This window comes from Bos taurus, chromosome 9 (genome assembly GCF_002263795.3).
Source record: "Bos taurus isolate L1 Dominette 01449 registration number 42190680 breed Hereford chromosome 9, ARS-UCD2.0, whole genome shotgun sequence".
In the NCBI taxonomy this organism is placed as follows: domain Eukaryota; kingdom Metazoa; phylum Chordata; class Mammalia; order Artiodactyla; family Bovidae; genus Bos; species Bos taurus.
The window spans coordinates 7,806,043-7,818,487 of NC_037336.1; the positions used below are offsets into that span (position 1 = coordinate 7,806,043).

Below are 12,445 nucleotides of genomic sequence, written 5' to 3' on the forward strand. Positions count from 1 at the left end.
AAGTTTGGAGTTGATGGAAATGTCCTGTACATTTTTGGAATGAACTGTCAAAATTCATAGTTTATGACTAACTGTAGGAATGAAATAGCATTTCTCCCCAAATCTTTCCATAATTAAAAAAATTACAGCTATCTATGGCATACATTTTGAACTATCAGCCATTGTTCTTGTCCTCAGCTATATGTAAGTCTATGATGCATTTGAAGTGTCTGATTTTTGGATTGGTGCAGCCACAGCTCCTGTAAAATATACATACAGTTCTACTGGCCACCCTGCCCAACATGTCTTTCTGCTAATCAGAGTATGTCCTCCCCTTCTGCACAAGCTTTTGCAAATAGGAAGCCACTAAGACTCTCTAATCCACTTAACTTTTTTATGGCTAGAAGCTGCAGTGAAGCTGAATGACTAAAAGAAATGAACCTAACTTCAAAAGACTTTCTGCTTTAATATGGTTATATAATGAGGGCTGAATTCTTCAGCATGATGGGTTACACATGCTAAAATTCATGTGTCTTTTTAAATGGACCTCACATTCCACTCGTTATGAGCTATTGCCAGAATCAGGTCATCTGTTAGCAAACACACATCTGTTTCCAGTGTTGTGAAGTGTCTGGTGTTGGGTATCTTGTGTATGTACATGTAAGATGCCTACACTAGAGCTGTTTTTATCTTGCAAGTATTGCCAACATTATTATTGATACAGTAGCTATTATAATTATTAGAAATGTGTCTCTCCCAAGATAGTTATTTTGCAGTGAATGTCACAGTATGTAAATATTTATGATATTGATAATTCTTTTTTTTTTCTCTCAGTGTTCATCATGTAGATCCTAAGTAAAAAAAAAAAAAGAAAAGAAAATGTAAAAAGCCCTCAAATTTCAGTGGTTGTTCTATGTTGTAATTAAGTGAGGAAAGGAGCCCATCAAAAGTGAAGACATGCTACTTCTAAGTGTACAATGTGTTAGGTTTCTGAGTCTCTTAGATTTATGAAGTGTCAATCATGGTATCATATCATCTCCAGAGTTCTTGCTGTGTGATGTTTGTTATCATTCTCAACTACTAGTGCAAGAAATACAAATATTAGATGGTTTAAAATATTAATAAATAAAATTAATAAACATAAATTTAAGAAGTAAACAAAAATTACAGCTTTGCTAGTTGTAGAAACATGTTCAAATAAATCAGAGCTGATTTATTATTTCATTGTGTCATTTTTTAACTCATTATGTTTTCTGTTATGTAGATTTGTTTTATTCCATCTAACCTTTGCTTATTTTTGTAGATTTATCCAGGCTCGATAGAGTTAATGCAGGTGATTGAAGATTTTATACACATTGTTGGAATGGGGATGATGGACTTTCAGAATTCATACTTAATGACTGGAAATGTAGGTAAGAAATAGGATGTTTTCCCAAAATCTTACTGAAATTTAAAAAAATCATTGCAGGTATCTGAGCCATATGTTTCTAAGTGTCATATCCAGTGCTCATATCTTTGAGTATTGTGGCTAATGTATTATGGATACTTCGTGTCTGGTTTTTCGATGGGCCAAACAACATGTGTGTTATACCCACATACACACACACACACTTGCACGTGTATGTGTGTATGTATACATTTACATAGGCCTACTTGTATTTATCTGCACAGAAATATACCAAGCATTTATTACTGTCCAATCTCATGTTGAAAATATACAGTATATGCTATGTGATTATATAAAAAATAAACCTTCGTGGGCTTCTGAACACTGTTCTCAAAGATGCGGAGCCACTTTCTTGCTAAGTGTCCCAAGGGAGTGCTCAGTCTCCATGGGGGTGGGACGACATTTGAGAGACCTTTAGGGGTCATTATCACGGTGCTGCTGCCGCTGAAGTTTTCTTGAGTGAGTCCTTGGACACCGTGTGTCTCTCGGATCCCTCTGTAGTAGATCCGTAATGTTAGCATAGGTGAAACGGAAGCGTCTTTCCTTCTTTAGCCGCCTGTAACACTGTCTCTCATAAGGGGACATTACACAGAGAAGCAAAGCCACAGGTCCGTTGGCTGCTGTTGCCTCCAGCAGTTATGTTAACTGAATGGCATATTTCTCTTTGTGGTTAAAAGAAAAACTGCAAGAACAAAGAAATATTCTTCCTAAATAGTATATGCATTGAGCAAATACAGGTTTATAGTTCTGTTTCTTTTTTTTGTAATTGGAGACTAATTACTTTACAATATTGTAGTGGGTTTTTTTTTTTTTTTTTTTAACTTTAAAATATTGTATTGGTTTTGCCATATATCAACATGAATCTGCCACAGGTATACACATGTTCCCCATCCTGAACCCTCCTCCCTCCTCTCTCCCCATACCATCCCTCTGGGTCGTCCCAGTGCACCAGCCCCAAGCATCCAGTATTGTACATGGAACCTGGATTGGAGGGAGAGGGTGGGATGATTTGGGAGAATGGCATTTAAACATGAAGTGGTTTTTGCCATACACTGACATGAATCAGCCATGGGAGAACATGTGTTCCTCATCCTGAGCGCCCCACCCACCTTCCTCCCCATCCCATCCCTCTGGGTCATCCCAGTGCACCAGCCCTGGGCACCCTGTCTCATGCATCAAACCTGGACTGGCAGTCTGTTTCACATATGATAATTTACATGTTTCAGTGCTATTCTCTCAAATCATCCCACCCTCGCCTTCTCCCACAGAGTCCGAAAGACTGTTCTATACATTTGTGTCTCCTTTGCTGTCTTTCATATAGGGTTATCATTACCATCTTTCTAAATTCCATATATATGCGTTAGTATACTGTATTGATGTTTTTCCTTCTGGCTTACTTCACTCTGTATAATCGGCTCCAGTTTCATCCACCTCATTAGAACTGATTCAAATGTATTCTTTTTAATGGCTGAGTAATATTCCATTGTGTATATGTACCACAGCTTTCTTATCCATTTGTCTACTGGTGGACATCTAAGTTGCTTCCCTGTCCTGGCTATTGTAAAGATTCCTTAAAAAACTGGAAATAGAACTGCCATATGACCCAGCAATCCCACTGCTGGGCATATACATAGAGGAAACCAGAATTGAAAGAGACACGTGTACCCAAGTGTTCATCGCAGCACTGTTTACAGTTTTGTTTCTTTAAAGATTCCTCTCATGATGTTACTGGGACTCTCGTTTTCTTTCATTTGTCATGTTTTTGCAGTCTTCACATAAAGACCCTTAACTGTAGGTAATGATGAGCTTAAATCCAGATATCTTACCTCACATTCGTATTTACAGGCTATGTAAGTTTTAGTTTGCAGATCAGAAAGAGGCCTAACTTGGTAGAGGGATTAACCAGGGGAGTTCAACTGTTATAGAACATAACTTCCTTATGGTTATGGTGTGGTGGTTCATTCTATACTTGAGTCCTTTAGAACTACAGGGACTCATTTGACTCTGAGATATCATCCAGCAGGGTAGCCTCAACTTGTAACAGGTAATGGATGGCTGACTACCGGGAGTATTCTTCAGTTGATAAGAACCTGTGTACTGGAGTACTCAAAGGTCTGGAGAGGGTTCCCTGCCCTTAGGCCATCTTTATGCAGCTCGAGGTCTTATGAGTTAGAAAGAAACTGAAAGTGTTAGTTGCTCAGTCGCGCCCGACTCTGCGATACCTTGGACTGTAGCCCACCAGGTTCCTCTGTCCATAGGATTTTCCAGGCAAGAGTACTGGAGTGGGTTGACATTTCCTCCTCCAGGGGATCCTCCCGACCCTGGAATCGAACCTGGGCTTAGACTTATGTCTTCTGAGTTAGACTTATGTCTTAGTCCACTTCCTGGAGGTGGTGGAGACCCCAGACTTCTCCCCAGTGTGCATGTCTAGCATCTTGTTCTGGTTCAGGGATGAAGGGAGCAGTCTTTGCTATGGGCAATGAGAAAAAAAAAAATGACTGAAAATAGTATCTTTTCAGTAGGACGGATTCAGAAATCAGAGAAAATTCAAATTAAATATCCATTCAAATTTGTCTGGGCAAAGAGAGGAAAGGTAATGTCTCTGGGGAAAGGGGGTGCCATGTTGGGCTGTGAATTTGGGGCAAATGAAAGGAAAACCCTTGAGAGATTTTGGGGTTGCTGATCACTCAAGATGGAACCACTCATCTAAGGGACTATGAATTTTGAGGGGAGGAAGGAACCAGGAAGTGTGCTATGCAAAATTGGACAATTTGCAAAATAATTTACAAAGGAAAAAAAAAAAACTAAAGGGTAAAAGCAAAGAGCTATTGTTTTCTTGATTTTTGTAAATGTTAACATCTAATTCTAAAATGCATTACTGGCTAAAAGTTTCGGATCAAAACATGGCACCGATTCAGAATGTGTTTGGAAGAAAACTTTAAAAAACAGAGCCAGTCTCAGAGTGTAGTAACTAGGCTGTTTGAATAGTAGCATGTCAAATTCCCTGTGTTACTTGTATTATTTACAACAAAAATTCCAAAAATAGACATCAATTGCAGATGTTTATTCCTCTTTACCTTTCTTTTGACTTCCCAAATAGATTTTTGAAAACTATGTGTATTTTTTTTTATTAAAATTAAGCTTTACCTAGATTCACCTACTTCCTTTATAATTATTAAAGAAGTATATTAAGCATGGTAACTCAAAGCAGTTTAATGTTGCAAATAAAACCAATATCGTCCTATATTGCCTTCAGCCTTGTGTAAGGACAGTGTGGTTGTCTGGCCTTCTGCTCGCTTATGCAGCACTGACTGTCCGTATAAGAAAAGGTTATGTCCTGTGCATAAATATCCCCCAGTTATTACACTAGCCAGAAGAGATTTTATTCATTATTATTGTTCCAAATACTAGCACAGGAACTCACTTACTGTTGTTTGATGACCAGAAGAAGGTTATCCTCAATAATATTTAAGATTTTTCCAAAGAATATCCATATATTAGTGAGAATTCTCCAGAGAAACAGAATCAGTAGGATGTATATAGATACATGGAAATTGATTTATCTGGGGAGACTGGTTCATGCAATTTTAGAGGTTGAGAAGTTCTGAGATCTTTCTATGCAAGCTGGAGGCCAGGAAAGATGACGGTGTTGTTCTAGTCCAAACCTGAAGGCTTGAGAGCCAAGAAAGCCAATGGTGTAAGTCCCAGTTTGAATTTAGAGACCTGGGAATCAGGAGTGCTGGATTCTAAGGGTAAGAGATGATGAATGTCCCCGCTTAAACAGAAAGCACATTCTCCCTTCCTCTGCCTTTTTGTTCTATTCAGGACCTCAGTGGATGGTATGATGCCCACCTGCATTGGTAAGGGAGATCTATACTTAGTCTGCTGATTCAAATACTAGTCTGTTTAAGAAATACACTCACAGACACACCTAGAAATGTTGTTTGACCAGCCACCTGGGCATCCCTTATCCCAGTCAAGTTGACACATAAAATTAGCCATCACAACCCAGTTATATCAAGCTGGAGGATACCAATAATAATTACTTACTATTCATATTCTTCATGTTATCATATTTGATACTAGTATATATATAAAACATGACTATACTGTCTTGTCAGGTATGTCCAATGTTTTAGGACAAGGACACCCAGAGAGAATAATTTGCAGTGACAAATTGTGAAATGTGTGAGTTAGCATTCATTTTATATCCTAAGTCCAAATATTAGTTATCCAACATGGAACTTACACATACATGCCTGCAGGCCTCCAAACACACACACAGCATGTTAGTGAAAAATAAAGTAGTAACTAATAAAGTTTGCTATTCCTTCTGGCTATTCTTGTTTAGTGTGTTAGAGTAAGACTCCACAAAGAATTTTAAAAGATCATCATGTTTTCAGAGATTACAATTTTTTTTAAATAAAGCCAGTATGCACAGCCTCCTCACTTTTCCGGGAATAGAGATAAACTCTTGAGAAAAAAAAAAAAAGAGTTGAATAACCACATATAAAAGAAAGACCATATGATTAAGAGTCTCAGAACCTTGCTGATAGCTTAGTTTATTTCAAGTTTAAATATAGGTTCAGTATTTCTGTTTTTCCTGGTTCCTGGTTTAGGTAGAATGGTTTAGGAGCAGAGATGGTGGTGTTAGGATCACATACATAGCAAATGGAATAGCTGAGATGATGAAAAAGAAGCTCTGAAAGAAACTAGCAGGGTGGAGCCGATACTGCCTGTGGGAGCAACACTTGTTTATCAGGATAAAATTTCCTGCAATCGATTAAGATGGCAGGAAAATGACTGACATGTCTTAGAAAGATTTAGACTTTCTTCGGAAATAATTCACATGAAAACTTTTGAAGCTCCTTTTATCTGAAAAGTGTCCCTACCTGTATCAATGTTTGATAACTGAGATGCTCTTACATGCTAAAAGTCTATGAACTTTTTCGTATAAATGTAGCATGTTCATTGTGGGAGGGAACAGGTCCATTGCCCTGATCACTTTCTCAAAAGACTTGTGACCTCAAGAAGTTTATTAACATAAGACTTGGGAAAAATATTCTATGAACAAAGATGTTAAACAAGCCAATGAATTTATAAGATAATTGAATATTTTTTGTATGTTTTGTGTGAGTATGACATTCAAATAGACAAATGATAAGTTGTAGTGAATAAAATTTAGTGAGCACATAGTAAACACTATTAAATAGCTTATATAATTACTGAATAAATCAATGAATATGAAACATTGATGTCAACAGAGAGACTTAAATTTCAGTATGCCTTAGTTTATCAAACTGTTGTATTCTAAATATACTGTATATGTTCTAAATATACTGAATAGGAAGTGATTGACTTTTTTTGAGTAAAAGTCTGAATTTTTAAATATATTTTTAAAAATATTGTCAGTTACCTCAGTGTGGCTATATCTTACTGTTATTTGCATTAAAGTTATTTTTGGTCAAGAAAAATATGCCTTGAAGAGTTTAAACTGACTTCTTACCCTTTCTCTTCAAACATTTTCTCCTCTCTTCCTTTCAGCCCCATGTTTCATCACTTTCCTGAAATGCCTCTCAGAAAACCTTCTGGAATCTCCCTATTGTCAAATCAAACCTCTTCTCATACTTCAGCCTCAGGTCCCCTGTGACTTGTTAACCATTCTCTCTTGAAACTGTCCATTCTTTTAGCATTTGCATATTTATTATAGTAGAAAATAGAATTTGGGGATGAAAGTCAAACTCATGACTCAAAACTATTTAGAATTCTTGGAGGCAGTAGCATAAAGCCAGTCACTGAGCAGGAGATGTGACGTTGTTTGCAGTCCCAGACAGAACAGGGCATGTGCAGTCTCACCTGACCAGAGTGAGAGGGCAAGTGTATGCATTCCAGCTGCTCTCAGTTCAGTTCAGCCACTCAGCCGTGTCCGACTCTTTGCGCCCCCATGAATCGCAGCATGCCAGGCCTCCCTGTCCACCACCAACTCCCAGAGTTCAGCCAAATCCATGTCCATCGAGTCAGTGATGCCATGCAGCCATCTCATCCTCTGTCGTCCCCTTCTCCTCCTGCCCCCAATCCCTCCCAGCATCAGATTCTTTTCCAATGAGTCAAGTCTTTGCATGAGGTGGCCAAAGTATTGGAGTTTCAGTTTCAGCATCAGTCCTTCCAGTGAACACCCAAGACTGATCTCCTTTAGGATAGACTGGTTGGATCTCCTTGCAGTCCAAGGGACTCTCAAGAGTCTTCTCCAACACCACAGTTCAAAAGCATCAATTCTTTGATGCTCAGCTTTCTTCACAGTCCAACTCTCACATCCATACGTGGCCACTGGAAAAACCATAGCCTTGACTAGATGGACCTTTGTGGGCAAAGTAATGTCTCTGCTTTTGAATATGCTATCTAGGTTGGTCATAACTTTCCTTCCAAGGAGTAAGCGTCTTTTAATTTCATGGCTGTAATCACCATCTGCAGTGATTTTGGAGCCCCCCAAAATAAAGTCTGACACTGTTTCCACTGTTTCCCCATCTATTTGCCATGAAGTGGTGGGACCGGATGCCATGATCTTAGTTTTCTGAATGTTGAGCTTTAAGCCAATGTTTTCATTCTCCTCTTCCACTTTCATCAAGAGGCTCTTTAGTTCCTCTTCCCTTTCTGCATGCTCTAGATTTGCATAAAGTCACTGCAGAATGTTTTATAGTTTTCTGTTATATTTTTAGTCATTTCCATAACCACTTCAAGGAACACCTTGTGTTTGCCTTATTTATTGGTAAGAATACCCTATTCTTTAGAAATTGCTTGTTTTAATTTTGGACTTAAAACCTGAATTGTGGTCACCAAACTGAATTCAATAATCAGTGATGTGAGGCATGCTGCGGTCTACTGACTGTGTTCAATTAAAAACAATAAGAATTTATCTCTTAAGCAAAGCCTTTCCTCAGTGATTCACGTCATTAAAATGTATGAATGATCTTACAAGGATATTGCAGTCTAGTTGTGCACCTAAAAGGATTTCATAGATGAATAAAATACCACGTATACATTGGTATGTGGTGTCATGTAAACCAAACATTACAGAGATTCATTCCTGGAGATGCTGTTCCATGCAAAGAACTGGAAATTTTTCTTAAGAAAGAATCATTTAGAGTACACTGTGAAGGATGGCTGGATTGTTGACAGGGCAGCAGTCGGAGGGACAGTGAGTGGCAAGGAGGTGGTGACATTCCAGAATGTTCTTCTAGCAAAAACAGAATAGAGTTCTCAAAGTTGAGATAGCGTTTATAGGCTAAGTAGTCTATTTTGATAAAGACGCCCATTTACAGAAGTGAAAGAAATGAGACTAAGTTGGAGAGGCATGCTGAGACCTGGTGTAAGACAGTTTCTGGTTCTGAAGAGCGTAGGGAGCTCCTTAGGCTTGGCCAGATGCGAGAGTTGTGCCCCGGAGAGACACCAGTTACATCAGCAATAGAATTTGTTGAAATTGAGAATGACTTGAAGACTAGAAGGTTTTTTATAATATATTTTAAAATAATATTTTATAATATCTACATGCAGGAGATAATTAAGAGTTGGTGATAGAAAAGAACCCAAAACATGGTCACCAGTTTGAGACTCTGAAGGTAGAAACAATGGCATTCCATAACTGAACAAGGTGTCATAAAGAAGGAAGGAACTGGGATCTTATTCATTCAACAAGTATCTGAGAGCGTCTTTCACATATTAATGTTTAAATGCAAATGTACCTCTCCAGTGAAAAATAAAATGTGGTCTTGTTACCAGTTTTAGGAGGGTCAAAGAGGATCCTCCTTTGTCGATGTTAGCTCTTGGTAAGAACGCAAAGAATCTGAGGTCTTACATGTGGCAAAAACAAGTTTATTAAGGAAAGAAGAGAAAGAACACCTCAAGGGAGAGGTAGGCCAAGCCAAGACAGGCACTGGCTTCAGAAGGATGAGGTATGGGGGTTTTCAAGAGAGGGCTTTTACATATTCATCTAGGCAGGTGTGGACTGACCGTTTGGATTGACAGTTGCAAGCTACATAACAACAGGCTCTATTGTGCATGCTTTTCCCATAATTCAGTCTGTTATATAAGGTATATGTATATATAGAATATTTATGAATGCTTAATGGGCTCCTGGCTGTCCAAGGTCACTGGAGAACACAGCAGCGATCAAGGGCACACGTCCAGATGTTGGAGAAGCCCCTGTGGTTAGATTGTATCCATTGTGTGCCTAGGGCGCCTGTGCCTGAGTTGGAACAGTCTCTGGTTATTTTGTAGCGTATCTGTGAGCTCTCCTGGGCTGCACTGGGACCTGTCTGAGATGGGGTTTAAAGATCAGCTTGAATCTGCAAGGCTACCCCTCCTTGCTCATGCCTAACTTTCTACTTAACAGTCTTAGGCTTTGGTAGAGAAGTAATAGTTATGATATACGCTTGGTAGTCAACTGCAGAGAAGTGATAGTTGAGGCCAAAGAAGCTTTTTCAATTCTCAGAACAGAAAGAGGGTAAGAAGGAAGGTGATGCCTGTGTGTGCGTGTGTGTGCTGAGTTGCTTCAGGCATGGCCGACTCTTCGCAACCCTATGGAGAGTAGGCCTTGGTCCTACTTGGTCCATGGGATTCTCCAGAAAAGCAGTACTACTGACTATGTGTGGTGATGGATGTTAACTATACTTGTTGTGGTCATCATTTCACTAAATATAAAAATATTGAATCATTATGTTGTGCACTTGAAACTAATGTTATATTTCAATTATATCCAAATAAAAAAAATATCTCTATGTATGACTATGGAGAGATCTCTAGAATATATTCTCACCTGGAAAAGTAGGTATAGTAATAAACCAGGTTAAGAAATATACTATATGGTCAGATAAGATTTACACATTATACTGGAAGGAAATCATGTAAGTTATTGAACAGCAATCAATGTCAACAGGGAAAATAAAAAACCAAAGAATGGTTGCTGGTGTCAGAATAAGAATAGTCAGAGACAGACAGTATAAAATGTTCCAGAATAAGACAGTAGAAAATCAATGTCATGTAATTAATAGGAGACAGAGAACATGTCAAAATGAATACTGTAGTTAATATGAATTACTAATAAAGTTCAGAACAGTAGACTTAAGAAACATCTTGCATGATAGCTGATGGTGTAACATAAAAGTTTTATAGGAAAAGTGCATGCCCAATGAACAAGATCTATATTTCCAAGCTCTTTAGCTTGGAAATGGATTCACCCTTAACATTCTGATACAATTATCTCTAAGGATTTACTTTGCACAGATCAATGTTGCTTACTGCTGTCTCACAGCTGTTCCTTCAAAACTATTCAAAGTTGGTAATATCAAATAAAAAAGGAATATTATTAGGCTAAAAAAGTTTCAAAATATATCTTATAATTATTAGCTTTAATAAGGAATTTCAGAAGTCACTCCTATATACACCCTGCTGCTGCTGCTGAGTCGCTTCAGTCGTGTCCGACTCTGTGCGACCCCATGGACGGCAGCCCACCAGGATCCCCTGTCCCTGGGATTCTCCAGGCAAGAACACTGGAGTAGGTTGCCATTTCCTTCTTCAATGCATGAAAGTGAAAAGTGAAAGTGAAGTCGCTCAGTCGTGTCCGACTCCTAGCCACCCCATGGACTGCAGCCTATCAGGCTTCTCCATCCATAGGATTTTCCAGGCAAGAGTACTGGAGTGGGGTGCCATCATCTTCTCCGATATACACCCTAAGACATAGAATATTCTGGAAAGTATAGTTTCCATTTTCCCTTGTTAATCCAGTAAGGCCAATGCCTTTAAAATATTAACGTTAAAACACTTTTCTTTGCCAAGCTAGATATTGCTGTCTGTTCTTGGTTTAGAAATATAAGACACTGGGCTTTTCATAATGAACATTCACACTTGATATTTTCTGGAATCGAATCCAAATTCAATCTCAAGAATGGCATAATACAATTTTGGCATCTCCTTTCTCTCCACAACGCTGTCTCATCAACATCACATCTATGTTCCTTCTTACACTCACAGGTAAGTTTAATCATTTCTTTAGTAGAATATCTTGTTCTTCCATTGAGAAACCTACCTTCAGTCTGATGATGTAATTATAAAAATAAAGTGGCTTCTCTTTCTAGGTTTATTTTCCTATCCCTGCTTCCATTCATTGTTTGTACATCTCCATCACTTGCTTAGCTTTCTTTCTTTGAAAAAAACAGACGCCTGTAGTCAGTTGACATCAAGCCTGAAAAATACATAATTTAACATCTTTTTGGTTGTTTATCTGTAGCACCTGATGTTGGTTAAGTCAGCGAGACTTGAGTCTGAAAGCGTCAGATTCTACCTCATCTGCCTGGCTCACTATACTTTTTCCTGCTAGACATGTGAAGCATGTGGTATGTGTTTCTTTAGGTCAGAAAGAACAAACTAAAAATACTTGTCTTTTTTTTTTTAATGATACTAACACACCAGTTTCCTTGGGAAAATAGATAGTTCAAACATTGTTTTTAAAACTATGGTTTGGAACGCTATGCAGCATTGAGTTCTTTGAATAATTTCTTGTTTAGTAGGAATTACCTTATTGCATTTTCTATGACCAATTATTCCAAATGGTTGGCGGTGAGTGTCTGGGGAGGCTGCTGAGAAAAGGTCATACCTGATGCTTCTAGTGGCAGGAAAGACCTACTCCTCCTGGGGATATCATGCTCTCCTTTCAACCCAACTGAAACCCCTTCAGATGCTCTCTAGTGTCAGTATACTAGTCTGGTAATAACTCGTGGATGTAATTGGTGTTAAGAGAGCGTCAGGTTCTGTTCTAGGTTCTGGGGATTTCTCAGTGAACAGACCAGATGAAGCTGTTGTTCTGTGGAACCTGTGTTTTGTAGCAGAGACAGAGGTCAATCAAGCACCATCTAACATGCCCAGTGATACTAAGTGATATGAAGACAAGTAAAAGGGGAGAGCGGAGGGGGTGGATGGTGGAGAAGTGCTAATTGAACAGAGATGCCCTGAGTGTGTGAGACATGG

General features: G+C 38.6%; 1 protein-coding gene across 2 annotated transcripts in view; it reads left to right on the forward strand.

Annotated features, from left to right (window-relative positions):
* The window catches only part of ADGRB3 (adhesion G protein-coupled receptor B3), an 886,492-nt gene that overhangs the window by 445,312 nt on the left and 428,735 nt on the right, over nt 1–12,445 (forward strand). For both annotated transcript variants that reach the window (XM_024996868.2, XM_024996869.2), the window contains exon 13: nt 1,283–1,391. In XM_024996868.2, coding sequence (XP_024852636.1) covers nt 1,283–1,391 — 109 coding nt within the window. The remainder of the gene's footprint in view (nt 1–1,282; nt 1,392–12,445) is intronic.